The sequence below is a fragment of the Apium graveolens genome, chromosome 3, assembly GCF_009905375.1.
Source record: "Apium graveolens cultivar Ventura chromosome 3, ASM990537v1, whole genome shotgun sequence".
Lineage (NCBI taxonomy): Eukaryota > Viridiplantae > Streptophyta > Magnoliopsida > Apiales > Apiaceae > Apium > Apium graveolens.
Window position 1 is genome coordinate 97,627,253 of NC_133649.1, and position 16,528 is coordinate 97,643,780.

Here is a 16,528-nt window from a genome sequence, read left to right on the forward strand (position 1 = left end):
TTATTCCCTAACAATACAACAAGAATTACAGAAGGGGGGTTGAATGTAATTCTGGCTACTTTTCCAAGATTTTAAAATTGTTCTAACTGAATATATATATATAAGTGTTTGATTTGCAGAGTGCGGAATGAAAAAATTATGTAAATCAAAACACAAAATAATAAAAACACAAGCTTTTAAAACTTTCTGGTGGATTTGAAAGTATCCACCAGATATATATATATATATATATATATATATATATATATATCGAATGAGAATCCTGTGAAGCTTGAATAGCTCACAGCTGCTTACAAGTAGAACAAACAAACTACAGAGAAATTCTTGACAAGTACAGATTTTTCTATCTCTCTTTAAAATGTGTTTGCTTAGTTGAATGTTCTACTAGCTACACTTGGTTTATATATCACCAAGTTTATAAGACAATAAGACAGGATATGTTGGTGAGACTGCGTAGCTGTATGAACAGTTACGTGATAACTCAACACGATAACAACACTATAACAGGACAGGTTAATAATACTATATCTACACAAGAAATCAAGAAGAATGAAGACAAGGCAAATACAAAGAATCAGAAAATTTGAAGAAAGCCTAAAGTCTGTCTACAGGTCACTGAAAGAAGTTGATTAATATGATCATGCCTCAGTGAAGAACAAAGGTTAAAGACTTTCAGGCTTTCAGAAATGTTGAAGATTCAGTAAACAAGTGCTACCGGAAGATTTCAGTGTATTGCCATTGATTGAAGATAGACAGTGTTCGAAGCATAGAAATCAGAAGAATTGAAGACAGGGTATAGAAAGAGGTTAATGAAGACGTTGTCTAAAGTACCAGAAAGGATTCCAGTGAAAGTACAGTTGTTTATTGACAATCAGTGTCTGAAGCAATAAAGTTGATGCAAGCTTAACAATGTAATCAAGGCTATAATACGAAGACCTGAATCGGGGTTAGTCGTTTGTGAACCAGACCAGTTGCACTAGGCGTCAACAGCTCGTGAAAGGAATCTGAGTATTATTTATAGAAAAATTGTTAAGTTGAGAAACGCACTTGGATTGAACAGTTATATGTTAAAGTACGAGAAGAGGTGCGCGGGGTATACAGCTAAACAGCTCAGGGGACTGGCGAAGCTCAAAGTTTAATTGTTAAATTAAATAAATTATTTAATGGACTTTAATATAATTTATTTAATAAACTTAAAATGATTTATCTCATAAACTTTAAATAAGTTTATATTATAAATCTAAATTAGTTTATTTATATAAGTTTATTTTATAAATTAATTTAATTACAATTTAAACTTAAAAAGAAAAAAAAAAGAAAAAAAAATAGAAAAAGAGAAAGAAAATAAAAGGAAAATAAAAAAACAAAAAGAAAAAGAAATAGAAATAGAAAACAAAAGAAAAAAAAAGAAGTAAAGAAACAAAGGGGGGGACATTGTCACCACAGATGTTGTGGTTTATAAGTTAAGTGCATTTACATGTACTTGAACAAAACCTGTCGCCACACAATTACCCTGTACCTCCTTGTTGCCACACATGCCAATCGCCACAGAACAAAGCTGTCGCCACAGAGCTCCTCAATTCTCAGCCACAAAATTATTGGATAAATCTACACTTTGCAGCGGAAGATAATCAGCCATTCATTCTGAATTATTTACTATTCATCTTCTCTCCCAAAAGAGAAGTGAAAATGGCAGCATTGATTTACAGAGAAGCTCAAGCTATTTGTTTATCCATTTAACTTCTCACCGGAGTAACGTTATAATGCCCGATTTAACTCTTGTATAATCTTAGGGGCATTATAATCATTACCCGGTGATTAAATCCTAGTACAAAAAAGCTAGATTATTGTATAGTATTTGATTTGTAAATCTTTGTAGAAGCTTGAGGATTTATATACGAATATATATAATTTCCCAAATATCTTGTGTTCCTTATTTTTATCGTTCCAAACACTATCCCTCTCAAGAACATGAAACCACTAACCGAGCACTAAATATTTTATCCGCTAAAGATGCGAAAGAATTTTTAATTTTATGATTATCGTATTCAACCCCCCTTCTACGATAATTCGGGACCTAACAGGATAATAAAACAAAACATATCTAGTCTAACTCCATGCTTCTTCACTACTATATTCCAGCATCTTTGAATATCTTCACAATTGCATGGAAATGGTAATGCTTCTATGTTCTCAAATCCCTGCTTAACAGGCTGCCACATTCCTTTTGCAAACACCCAACGCATGTGACTGTGTTTTCACTGTCAACGAATATTTGAATTTGATCATTCGTCGGGTACATGTTTGTCATCCGTCGGGTAGCTTTGTTGATCATCTGTCGGGTAGCTTTGTTGATCATCCGTCGGGTAGTTATTTGACACTTGACTCCATTTCATATTTACAATTAATCAACCTATTCTGCATATCCTCTAGTAGTTAACATGACTCATGTACTCCTACAGAATCTACACAAAGTTATTTGCAGAAATGTGCTACAATACTTATTTGTTACATAACTACTCACCCGGTGGATGTCAAATTGTCATCCATCGGGACTATATTAAATCATCCGTCGGGACTATATTTGATCATCCGTCGAGTGCTACAAAATTCACTAAGTTAAATCTACTAAGATATTTTATTTAATTTATCATCAAGTTCACAACATATTCCTAACAAGGGTTGCAAACTGTATTTTACAAAGTACGTATATTGTTTTGATTTTAAATGAAAGGCGGGGGTTGCAAAGTGCAATTAACTCTAATATAAATAATGTGACTCTTAGCAGATAAGGACACAGATTTTCATGTCAACTCCAACAATATTCTTTATTTTTCCTTAAAACTTATATTTTATTCTTATTTTAAATTGTGCATCACAAATGTTTAAAATGAAACATGTGCATATGAATATTTTATTAATAAAAATAAGTTAAGAGCTATCTAGTGGCTCATAAAAAAGAGAAGAGAGAAGAAGCTCTTAAAATTTATAAGAGCCACTGGAAGCTTGTTAGAGTTTGATTTTTTTACATGCTTTTTATATTTTGGTTTAAGAACTCCTAGAGACATAATCTTACTAACAGGCCTATGGGTCGACAAATAAAATCTTTATAGTTAAAGCATTTATGGTCGGAAATCAAGATATTGGAACCACCTAAAAGGTATTACATATTCCACACATCTACATATTGGTAGGGGTGTAAATGAACCAAACTCGATCGAATTCGGACGAACATTTCACGAACACGAACAAAAAATTAACAAACTGAACATTGTTTTCATTAACGTTAACAGACAAAATTTTGGTCTGAACTCGAGTTCGCTTATTCTCGATCCGAACACGAGTTGGTCACGAACCTAATCGAACCAAAGATTAAGCTTCTAACAAATGTTTATTAGCATAACAAGATTGACCCATTACTTGATTTTTATAATTTGTGCAGGTTTGCAGATTTTAAAGAATGTCTGAATTTGGTGAATGTGCATGATTTGCTCTCTTCTGGATGTGGGATGCTCATGTAGACATGGACCGTGGTTTTAACTTCTAACTTCTAGCTCTAAACTTATTAAATTTGATAAAGAATCGAGACATTTAGTTTTCAATTTTTATTTTGGGTTTTGTAATGACTAATGAGTTCTCAGTCCTAACTCATGATGATGGATAAAATTAATTTATCATGCATATATGTACTTATTCCAGCTGCTGACTTATAATTTATATGCTAAATTGTTAAGTATGATCTATAAAATATGCTGAAGTTACACTTTTTCTTGATCTAACTCGAGCTTCCCGAACTCGAGGCGAGCTCGAGTCGAGCTCGAGGCGAACGAGGCGAGCTCGAGTTGAACTCGAGTGAACTGAAAGTGTTTGTCCTAAATCCAATCATGTATGATGAGTTAGGAAGAACTTTTTTGTATTCCTATTTGATTTCATTTTGAATTAATAAAAGACTTGTTATATTTTTATGGGCTTTATCTATTTAAAGTGTATTAAATAAGATGTTCCATAGTTTAGAGTAAAGCTTCTAGAATTATAATGAGATTATAATAGTGAGATCTAGAAGATGACAACTCTGGACTTAAACAGTTCCTGATCATAGGATAACTAATCGGATGTTAGTGGATCCGCAAAGATTGGTACATACTATGCTTGCTCCCTTCAGGAGGATGTCTGTTCTCATAGGCATTTGTGTGGTGACACTATAGCTAGTATATAGGTGCTTATTAGGGAATAAGTTCACTGAACATGACTCGATAAGTTGAACAACTAATGGAGATTACTCACGTGTCAATAGTTATTCACTGAGTGATAGTTGTACAAGTGTCCTTAGACTTGAGATCGTTAAAGTATCTTATATATAATAAACTGTGCTTTGGTTTAGTCCTTAGTCTCAAGAACATCCATTAGGTCTATTCTGGGCATAGGGATTTATTTATAGAGATAGTTAACGTCGATAGAGGATCTACCCCTTCCAGTATAGGAAGAGAATATCCTATGTTATTCTTAGTATGCGAGTTCTGGAATCTCTGGCCAGAGTGTATGAAATTAGAAAGGAGTTTCTAATTTGCATTAATATGAACTTTGCATTATGAATAAGAAATCATATGATTAAATTTGATAGGCCTGACACGAGATCCATGCCTTGTATTTATTCAGGATATTATAAGGGTAAAAGGAATTCATTGTACGGTAACTAGTCACTGACAGGTTCTTGATATTCTAAGCAGTGAATTCATATTATCCGGATAGTCGTGATATGTTGAGAAGCATCACTCACGATGTAGAATAAATATAATTAATCAGTTAATTATATTTAGTGAATTTTAGTATTCATGTAAATAATTAATAAAAGTTTATTATTATTTATTTCTACTACCGGCATAATATTGAACCTACAGGGTCACACCATAAAAGAATATTTTCTTTGATGAAATAATGAGAGAGAGAATTATTTTCTAAATAGTTAAGAAAAAAAATAATGATTAAAATAGTTTTAATTATTATTAAAGCATTTTATGAAGATAAAATGTGGGGGTGGTTAATATATATAAAGATATATTATAAAACTCTAGGAGAGCCCTATAAATAGAATGAGATGGCTCATTCTATTAACACAATTTTGGTTTTGTGAAAACCCTAGCCTCCATCTTCTTCCTCTCTCTCTCTCTCCCAAAAATTCCATTTTATAAAAGCTCGGTTTTATAAAAGGTTCATCGAAGAGGATCGTTCTTGGTGGATACCGATAGAGTGCTTCACACACTGAGGAGCAACTGCTAGCACTCCAATTTTATAAAGCTTCGATTCACGAGGTATGATTTTGATTCCTCAGTTTTTCCCTTTTATGAGTTTTTCTATATGTGCGGTATATGGTTTTTACAGAATAAATGTTATTTCACGCTTCCGCTCATCCGTAAATTCCTTCATTGGCATCAGAGCTAGGTTCTGCATATAGAGATTCATATAAAAAAATTCAGATTTTTTTATGCATGTATGGATTTATTATGATTTTTGCAAGTTTATTTGGATTTAATTATGAATTAAATCAAAATAATTTTGACTACTGATCTGGGTTCTACAAGTGTTGTAGATTGTCTAGGTATTTTTTTCATAATTTTGTGATGTGTAGATTATTTGTTATGAATTTTTAAAAAAATTATTTTAATTAAAATTCATGGAATAATTATGCATGTGAATAAATATGATTAAAATTTGCACAAGGACCCATGGCTGATCTGGTATTTTTCTGCTACTCCCTGATTTAAGAAATCATATTAAGAAATCATATTATTTTGATTTTTATTAATTTATTAATTAAATGTTAATTAATTTATTAATAATAAAATTAAAATAATAAATTAATAAAGAGTTATTAAGGAAGGGAGTAAAAGAAAAAGGGGGTTACCTTTTTTGTTTGTAACGGCTGGAAACGGCAGGAGAAGAAGAAATAATCAAGATAAAAAAAAAACCTACTGTCGGCTGCTGCAGGCGCGTGCAGCGCACGCGGGGTGGGGGGTGTGTTGCACATTCCGTGAATGCGTTACACACTGTTGCGCATTTACGGAATGCGTTACACACGTAAATGGCTCAACAGTGTTGTAACGCATTACGTGAATGCGTTATAGACCTTGTAACGCATTACTGTAATGCGTTATAGCCCATCTGTCTTTTTAAAATTTGATTTTTGGGAGTTTCGTAACTCCATTTTGGGCGTGCAATATATCATTGGATTCGTTTTTCCGAGACGGATCTAATGGAGTGGTCAAATATTTTTTATATAAAAGTTTTGAACTGTTTATATTCCTGAAAGTGTTTTAAAGCATGTTTTAATTATTTTAATTGCTTTTAAATGCTATAATAAATCTATACATCATTATATCAATGTGTGACATGATATTACTTGCATGCTTATTTGTTTATTTATTTTTATATATGAGGTATATGCCTGTGTTACCATGCGATGATAGATTTAGGTGAACTTAAATCAATATAAGGCGTGCTCTAGAAAATCTAGAATAGAAATCATTTCTTGCATTGACAATAATATTATGAATACAATCATGAGATTCTTGTGTTTATGAAACACGTAATTAAATATGAATTTTCAATTTTGATAGAAAGGATGATTCCGTCAACAACAGATTTCTATCTGTAAGAAAGGGTTATTAAGTGACGCCTCTTGACAATGCTCCACCCGATCTGGGAATCATCTGATTATTGATTATTGATTTGAAATATTTAATTTAAAAGGAAGAATCTCTTTATAATATGATTATGATTGTAACGTAATATAATCCCTCTAAAATTAAATAATATCAAGTAGTAATTGGCCAATGACACAACGGGCTTGTGTCGGTCATAGCCTTCCAACATGATAGAAAGTGGTTCTTATTTTTTAATCATTGTCATTTCGTGCTACAGCCGAGGGCTTTGATTTCGAAATAAGAAATACTTGTCTATTACATAGAGATGTGTACATTGAATTAGAATCTAAAGGTCGTTACGTGCTACAGCCGTGGGCCGTTGGAGACTGATTCAATTGTACGAAATATTGGGTTAGACTTGACTTAGAATATTGAGTTTGTCGTGCTACAGCCGTGACTCAATTATTCAAGAGGCTAAAATTATATTAGGGAATAACATAAGATATAATTGACAAGAGTTGTCTGCCTGTTGAACATCACATGACGTTTCGTGCTACAGCCGAGGCTGTGTAATGGAATGTAGGATCCCTATTCCCACTAGCATTATGAATGCCTAATTTTCACTTAGGGGGTGTATAAATTAGATAAACTAGTGGGAGCCACTTATGAATAAAGACCCGATTCATATAGTGTTTTGAAATAAAATTGAATATTTGCTAGGTGTTGTTATGTGTTTATCATTTACAGATTTACTATATTCGTTATGTCTTCTGCACTATCACTCCGGAGTATACTAGATGCTCACAAGTTGACTGGTCCTAATTTTGCTGACTGGCTTCGAAACTTGAGAATTGTTCTCAGGGTGGAGAAGCTAGAATATGTGCTTGACTCACCTAAGCCTACTGAACCTGCTAGCGATGCACATAATGATGAACATGTTATATATTGTAAGTGGATAGATGATGCAAATGTTGCTCAATGCATCATGCTATCTTTCATGAACATTGAGCTACAGAAGCAGCATGAGCATATGGATGCTCACACTATCCTTATGCATCTACAAGAGTTATATGATGTGGCAGGGAGGACAGCTCGATATGAGATATCGAAGGAGTTGTTCGGTTGTAGGATGTCTGAGGGATCATCCGTGAATGACCATGTACTTAAGATGATCAATTTGATTGAACATCTTGGACAACTTGGTTTTGCCATGGATGGGGAGCTGAGCCAAGACTTGGTCTTGCAATCACTTCCGGGTTCGTTTTCGCAGTTTGTTGTGAACTTTCACATGAATAAGCTGGATGTCAGCCTGGCTGAACTCCACAACATGTTGAAGACTGCGGAATCGAATTTCCCCCCTAAGAAGAGCTCTGTTCTTCTAATTGGTGAAGGTTCCAATCCTAAGAAAAGGAAGAAGAACCCTTCCAAGAAGAAGAAAGTAGGTGAGAAAAAGCATGTTCCACCAAAAGCTGAAGACCCCAAGAGCAAAGCTGTTTGCTTTCACTGTAACAAGGTGGGGTACTGGAAGAGGAACTACAAGGTTTACCTTGCAGAATTGAAGAAGAAGAAGGGTAGTGAGACTACCACTTCTGCTTCAGGTATATTCATGATTGAAGTGAATATGTCATTAAATCAAATTTCTACTTGGGTATTAGATACCGCCTGTGGTTCTCATATTTGCAATTCATTGCAGGGACTAAGGAGAAGTAGGACTCTTGAGGAAGAGGAGGTGATTCTACGGATGGGAAATGGAGCAAGAGTTGTTGTTGAAGCTGTAGGATCATTTCATTTACATATGCCTACGAGCAAGACTATTGTTTTAAATAATTGTTATTTTGTTCCTTCAATTGTGAGGAATATTATTTCTATTCCCATGTTAGACTTAGATGGATTTTCGTTTGTTATTCAGAATAATAAATGTTCAATTCTTAGAGATAACGTTCTTTATGAAAGTGGTATTTTAAATAATGGTTTATATGTATGTGACGTAGAGCATGATTTACTACAAATTTAACATACTAATAAAAGAAAAAAGGATGATGAAAATATCACTTTTTTTGTGGCACTGCAGACTTGGTCATATTAGTGAAAATAGACTGCGGACATTGCATAAGGAAGGGTTACTTGACCCATTTGATTTTGAATCATATCCTACATGCGAGTCTTGTCTATTGGGTAAAATGACCAAATCTCCATTTAGTGGACATGGAGAGAGGGCTGCAGATTTGCTAGGATTGGTACACACAGATGTATGTGGACCAATTTCTACGCAAGCCATGGGTGGATTTTCATACTTCATTACTTTCATAGATGATCGATCTAGATTCGGAGATATGTATTTGATGAAACACAACTCTGAAGCCTTTGAAAAGTTCAAAGAATATAAGCATGAAGTGGAGAAATAAACCAAACATAGTATTATAACTCTTCGATCAGATCGAGGTGGTGAATACTTGAATGGAGAGTTTCTAGATTATCTCAAAGAAAATGGTATAGTCTCCCAGTGGACTCCTCCATATACTCCACAGTTGAATGGGGTATCTGAAAGGAGAAATCGAACTTTGTTAGACATGGTTCGGTCCATGATGAGCTATGCGAATCTTCCAGTATTCCTGTGGGGTTATGCATTGGAAACCTCAGCATATTTACTGAATAAGGTGCCTTCCAAATCTGTCCCTAAAACTCCATATGAGATATGGAAAGAAAGGAAACCGAGTCTTAAACATGTTAAGATTTGGGGATGTCCAGCTTATGTCAAGAAAGTTGACCCAGATAAGCTGGAATCTCGATCCATAAAATGTAGTTTATGGGATATCCTAAAGAGACTTTAGGGTATTACTTTTACACTGATCATAGGGTGTTTGTCTCCAGACATGCTACCTTCTTGGAAAAGCAGTTTATCCTTGAAGGAAACAGTGGGAGCGAAATTGAACTTGATGAAGTTCAAGAAGCACAAACTACTACGAATCAAGTGGAAACACCTGTTCAGACTGAACAACCTTCTGTGGTACAGCCCATTTGTAGGTCAGGGAGAATGTCTCGCCAACCTGAGAGGTATTATGGCCTTGTCATTGAGAATCACAATGAGTTGTCAATCATTGATGATGACGACCCTATGACCTATAATTAGGCTATGAGTAGTGTTAACTCAGAGAAATGGCAAAGTGCCATGAAATCCGAAATGGAATCTATGTATACCAACCAAGTACGGACTTTGGTTGAAGCACCTGAGGGTGTGAAGCCTATTGAGTGCAAATGGGTATACAAAAGAAAGATTGGAACAGATGGCCAGGTGGAGACCTATAAGGCCAGGCTCGTGGCAAAAGGATTCAGACAAAGATAAGGGATTGACTTTGATGAAACTTTTTCGCCTGTAGCCCTATTAAAATCAATTCGGATTTTGCTTGCGATTGCTGCTTACTACGACTATGAGATCTGGCAAATGGACGTGAAAACGGCCTTCCTCAATGGGAAACTTGAAGAGGAAGTGTATATGACACAGCCAGAGGGTTTTCTTTCTAAGAGAAATGAACACCTAGTGTGTAAGCTGCTGCGAACCATATATGGTTTAAAGCAAGCTTCTCGTAGATGGAACATCCGATTTGATGAGACAATCAAAGAGTTTGGTTTTATCAAAAACATAGATGAACCATGTGTCTACAAGAAGGTTAGTGGGAGCGCGGTAATATTTCTTGTATTGTATGTGGATGACATACTTCTTATAGGAAATGATATACCGATGCTGCAATTAGTCAAAGTGTGGCTATCGAAGAACCACTATGAAGGACTTGGGAGAAGCATCCTACATTCTCGGTATGAAGATCTATAGAGATAGATCTAGAAGAATGATAGGTCTTACCCAGGGTACATACATCCAGAAAGTGCTTAAAAGGTTTAGCATGGAAAATTCCAAAAGAGGTCTCATACCGATGAGCCATGGAGTGTCCCTTTCCGAAAATATGTCTCCTAAGACACCGGAGGAAAGAGAGCGTATGAGTAAGATTCCTTAAGCTTCAGCAATAGGATCTATCATGTACGCGATGTTATGTACTAGGTCTGATGTTGCTTATTCAATCAGTGTGACGAGCAGATATCAGTCCAATCCAGGTGAAGACCACTGGAAAGCAGTGAAGAACATCCTTAAGTACTTGCGAAGGACTAAGGATATTTTTCTTGTTTTTGGTGGCGGATCTGAGTTGAAAATAGAGGGTTATACTGACTCTAGTTTTCAATCAGAAAGTGATGATAGCAAATCCATGTCAAGGTACGTGTTTACTCTGAATGGTGGTGCGATTAGTTGGAAGAGTTCCAAACAGTCTACAACGGCTGACTCCACAGCGGAAGCAGAATATATAGCTGCAAGTGAGGCTGTAAAAGAAGCCGTTTGGATGAGGAAATTTTTTTCTGAGTTGGGAGTTGTTCCTAGCATTGAGGAGCCTATTGTGTTGTATTGTGATAACAACACAGCAAGAGCACAAGCCAAAGAACCTAGGTCTCATAAAAATTCCAAACATGTTTTGCGACGCTTTTATTTGATTAGGGAAATCATTGAAAGAGGGGATGTCAAGATTGAGAGAGTTAACACACATAACAACGTAGCAGACCCACTCACAAAGTCATTGTCTCAGATTCACTTTGATCGTCATAAAGAGAAGATGGGTATTAGATACCAGGGTGATTGGCTTTAGTTCAAGTGGGAGATTGAAAGTGTTTGTCCTAAATCCAATCATGTATGATGAGTTAGGAAGAACTTTCTTGTATTCTATTTGATTTCATTTTGAATTAATAAAAGACTTGTTATATTTTTATGGGCTTTATCTATTTAAAGTGTATTAAATAAGATGTTCCATAGTTCAGAGTAAAGCTTCTAGAATTATAATGAGATTATAATAGTGAGATCTAGAAGATGACAACTCTGGACTTAAACAGTTCCTGATCATAGGATAACTAATCGGATGTTAGTGGATCCGCAAAGATCGGTACATACTATGCTTGCTCCCTTCAGGAGCATGTCTGTTCTCATAGGCATTTGTGTGGTGACACTATAGCTAGTATGTAGGTGCTTATTAGGGAATAAGTTCACTGAACATGACTCGATAAGTTGAACAACTAATGGAGATTACTCACGTGTCAATAGTTATTCACTGAGTGATAGTTGTACAAGTGTCCTTAGACTTGAGATCGTTAAAGGTATCTTATATATAATGAACTGTGCTTTAGTTTAGTCCTTAGTCTCAAGGACATCCATTAGGTCTATTCTGGGCATAGGGATTTGTGTATAGAGATAGTTAACGTCGATAGAGGATCTACCCCTTCCAGTATAGGAAGAGAATATCCTATGTTATTCTTAGTATGCGAGTTCTGGAATCTCTGGCCAGAGTGTATGAAATTAGAAAGGAGTTTCTAATTTGCATTAATATGAACTTTGCATTATGAATAAGAAATCATATGATTAAATTTGATAGGCCTGACACGAGATCCATGCCTTGTATTTATTCGGGATATTATAAGGGTAGAAGGAATTCATTGTACGGTAACTAGTCACTTACAGGTTCTTGATATTCTAAGCAGTAAATTCATATTATCCGGATAGTCGCGATATGTTGAGAAGCATCACTCACGATGTAGAATAAATATAATTAATCAGTTAATTATATTTAGTGAATTTTAGTATTCATGTAAATAATTAATAAAAGTTTATTATTATTTATTTCTACTACCGGCATAATATTGAACCTACAGGGTCACACCACAAAAGAATATTTTCTTTGATGAAATAATGAGAGAGAGAATTATTTTCTAAATAGTTAAGAAAAAGAAATAATGATTAAAATAGTTTTAATTATTATTAAAGCATTTTATGAAGATAAAATGTGGGGGTTAATATATATAAAGATATATTATAAAACTCTAGGAGAGCCCTATAAATAGAATGAGATGGCTCATTCTATTAACACAATTTTGGTTTTGTGAAAACTCTAGCCTCCATCATCTTCCTCTCTCTCTCTCTCCCAAAAACTCCATTTTATAAAAGCTCGGTTATATAAAAGGTTCATCGAAGAGGATCGTTCTTGGTGGATACCGGTAGAGTGCTTCACACATTGAGGAGCAACTGCTAGCACTCCAATTTTATAAAGCTTCGATTCATGAGGTATGATTTTGATTCCTCAGTTTTTCCCTTTTATACGTTTTTCTATATGTGTGGTATATGGTTTTTACAGAATAAATATTATTTCACGCTTCCGCTCATCCGTAAATTCCTTCACGAACTCTAGCCGAACACAAGTCGAACAACAGTTCGTTCGTTAAGCTTAACATACCAAAAAATTGGGTCGAACTCGAGTTCGGTAGGCTGTCGAACCGAGCTTATCGAGCTCAAACTCGAACGAACTCGAGCGAGCTTAACGACCAGCTCGGTTCGTTTACAAGCTTACGTTTTGGTAACCATGTTAACTTTTATTTCTATAGATAAATGAGTTCCTAAGATTATCCATTCAGAGATCAAAACAATCACACAAGCAATCAACTGTCGTTGTTGAACAATGCATCTAATAAATTTTACAACCCATGCTCAAAAGTTGAGATTATAATGTACAAATATAAAAAGGATGCAGCATCACCTAATATATTTTTAATAAAACTAAGCTCAATGCAGAATGTATACCTCATATTATAACACTTTTTTATCATTTTAAAATATAAGATCAAGCTTGCAAGTTTTTGAGCCTCTACGAAGCTTTACAAGTTCCTTCCGGATCTTTGCATATTTCGGCACATCAATTGATATCCTTCTCAAAGATCTCCCGTACTCTAGCAAGTATTTAAGAAGTAATAACTCCTCGTTATTTCCTAGGATTTCTCTAATTTCTATTATTTTAAGATGTGAGAATAAGCATTCTGGAACTAGTTCCGAAGGACTCCACGAAAAGGAGCTTCCGGAGGAAGACATACCAACAAGTCCCTAAGAACAAAAGAAGGAAAAGTTTCGAATTATACAATTAGAATATTTTTAGAAAATTCATCAATCTAATTTTAACAACTCACGTTTGGAAATACAAGACTTTGAAGGTTTGGTGATCTCGCAAGTATGTGCCGCAGTAACGTCCAACAAGACGGTGTATCAAAAAGAAGCTCCAACACAGTCAAGTTATGGAATGTAGGGAAACAATATACAGATGCATGAGTGAGGACCTATATAATAAAAAGGTAAAACAGAAAGTCATATAAATCCGCAGGAAATATGAACGATAGTTCGTACTATTTAAAATTTAGATACGAGACTAACTCTCAGAGTATTTTCGGATAATGTCAGATACTTGACATGATAGATTTTGTTGAGAAGCCCAAACATGATATCACTGTATGCTCTGCTTTCCATAGAGCGTTCTAATCTCAGCGCAACGTCAACTGAAGCAGTTGTGAGAAACATCAATTGTTCCTTTATCGATATATCTTCGGATATAAATTCTCCAATATTGAGAGTCTGTAGAGCTGGTGTATCGATCGAAACCTTAGGCTTGACTTTTTCAACATGAACAAGTGAAGGAAGTGGCTATTCTTTTTCGTTACTCCGCTGCGCTCGAATAAGCTCTTTGCACAAGAAAGGGATATGAGATAGATACCATCAATCGGTAAAAAAAAATAGAGTCACTTACTGGTATCCCTGTCATTCTTGAGAAGATGCTTAAATCAAGGCCTTTCTAAAAAAGAAAGAGGTCATCCGTGAATCTAATGTCAAATTCTTCAACATAGATCCACATATACTTGAGCAACAGCCGGTAATCCATTTGCAGCTCTCAATAACCAAATCTTCGAGCAAAGGACAATTCAACAAAAGCTTCTCAACCGACTCAAAGCTCGAAAACTTAACAAAAATAAATTCAAGAAGCTTAAGCCTTGAAAACCCAATATTCTCTGGCACATCAACCAAAATCTTGCAATTCAGTCGTAAAATTTCAACACTTGCACACATGTAAATATCTCGCCCCAACTCATAAAACTCTTTAAACTTGAAATTAAGGGAGTGTATTCAATTGGGATTTTGAAAGATTTTTATGGATTTTAGAAATCATGGGGTATTCAATTTGGATTTTAAATAAGGGGGCCGGTCTACAACAAACGTTTGTTGTAGACCGGTTGACAACAAACATAATTGTAACCGTTGGATGGAGAAATAGAAGGCTGAGATCACAGTGGACCGCTGAAATTTTCTGCGGTCCATAGAAATTACTAATATATCCCTAGCCACGGGCCGCGGAAAATTTTCGCAGTTGGTGTCATTTTTTTTTGCCTAATCCCTAGCAAACACAGACTCTTAACAATATACAAACACAAACACAGCCGCACATCACACAGCAGCCGCAGAAGATTCCAGCAGAAGCAGCAGAAGCAGCAGAAGCATCAAGCAAGAACCCGGCAATCCAAAAGCTTAAATCATTCACCTTTTTCGTCATTAAGGTATATATTCGATTCTTTTTTGTTATTTACAGTTTTATTGATATAAATTTATGTATTTTTCTTGTTCTATATCTGATTTTGTTTATGTAATTCAAATTTTTAGGGTTAATTTATGTATGAATCTTTGTAATGAATTAACATATGAATCGTACTATGATTAAATTCGAATTTTTAGAATTTCTAAGGTTCATAATTTGGAATTTATTTAATTCGATTTTTAGGATAAATTAGTGTTAATTTAGAATTAATTTAGTATATTAAATTCGAATTTTAATGTTAATTCGTATTTACAATTTCCATTCGAAATTTTAATAATCGAATTTATTATTTTAATTCGAATTTGCATTTTTAATTTGAATTTTTAATATCCTTGTGGAATTAAAATTAGTGTTAATTTAGAATTAATTTATTGTATTAAATTCGAATTTTTATTTTTAATTCAAATATTAGTGTTAATTCAAATATTTTGGAATAAATTTAGGATATTTTGGAATAAATTTCGAATAAATTTAGGATAAATTCGTGATAATTTATGAATAAATTTAGAATTATTCGTGATATTTTTAGTGCTAAATAGTAAAATCCATTTTTTAGGATAATATTTAGGATAATGCGAATTATTAACCCTTATTTTATTTATAAATCGAATTTTAGTGTTACAATACAATTTTAGTGATAATTCGAATATGTAGGATTAATTTTATTTTAGGATTATTCGTGATAATTTTAGTGTTAAATAGTAAATTCGAAATTTTAGGATAATTTGTAGGATGAATCGAATTATTAACCCACCCTTAATTTATTTATACTTCGAATTTTAATTTAATTTATATATAATTCGAATTTGTAATGATAAATTTAGTGTTAAATTCGAGTTATGTTAGTGTAAAAGTATGGATGCAATTAACATATAATTTTGTTGCAAATAATGGGTAGTTATTTCGAATGTATTGTGAACTTGGTGTTTATATATGTGGTGATTGTTTTTATTGTGTACTTTGTGATGTTTTTATTGTGGTGATTAATGAATTTTGTTGGCAATATTTTCAGGTATGGATAATTTTGATGATTTCGGAAATATGTTGCCGGGTCCTAACGCGCATAATATTATTTGGGATAATCGGTATCACGTCAGTGAGGATGTTTGGGATGGTGCAGGGAGAGATGAATTGCAGAGCTATTCGGGGAACAAGTCATTGCACTTGTGGAAGTTAAGGAGACCACAGCGGGAATTGCTACACATGCTTGGGTTTGGGATTTTTGCAGACCCTGCTGTTGTCTTGGCTACTGACACTCGGTTGATATCTGCTTTGGTGGAGCGTTGGAGACCTGAGACCAACACTTTCTTCACGAGGCAAGGGGAGATGACTGTTATATTGGAGGATGTAGGGTTTATTTTAGGGGTGCCAGTTCAGGGGGATGCGCTGACT

The 16,528-nt window shown here is 34.4% G+C and overlaps 1 protein-coding gene across 1 annotated transcript; it reads right to left on the bottom strand.

Moving 5' to 3' along the window:
• Positions 1–13,239: 13,239 nt before the first annotated feature.
• LOC141710825 (F-box/LRR-repeat protein At4g14096-like) lies at positions 13,240–14,655 on the bottom strand. Its single transcript, XM_074513346.1, has 3 exons — positions 13,927–14,655; positions 13,686–13,832; positions 13,240–13,602 (listed from the first exon to the last, which is right to left on the bottom strand). Exons 1-3 carry the CDS (start codon positions 14,068–14,070, stop codon positions 13,333–13,335), a joined length of 561 nt encoding a protein of 186 aa, XP_074369447.1. The 5' UTR covers positions 14,071–14,655; the 3' UTR covers positions 13,240–13,332.
• Between the last annotated feature and the right edge of the window lie 1,873 nt (positions 14,656–16,528).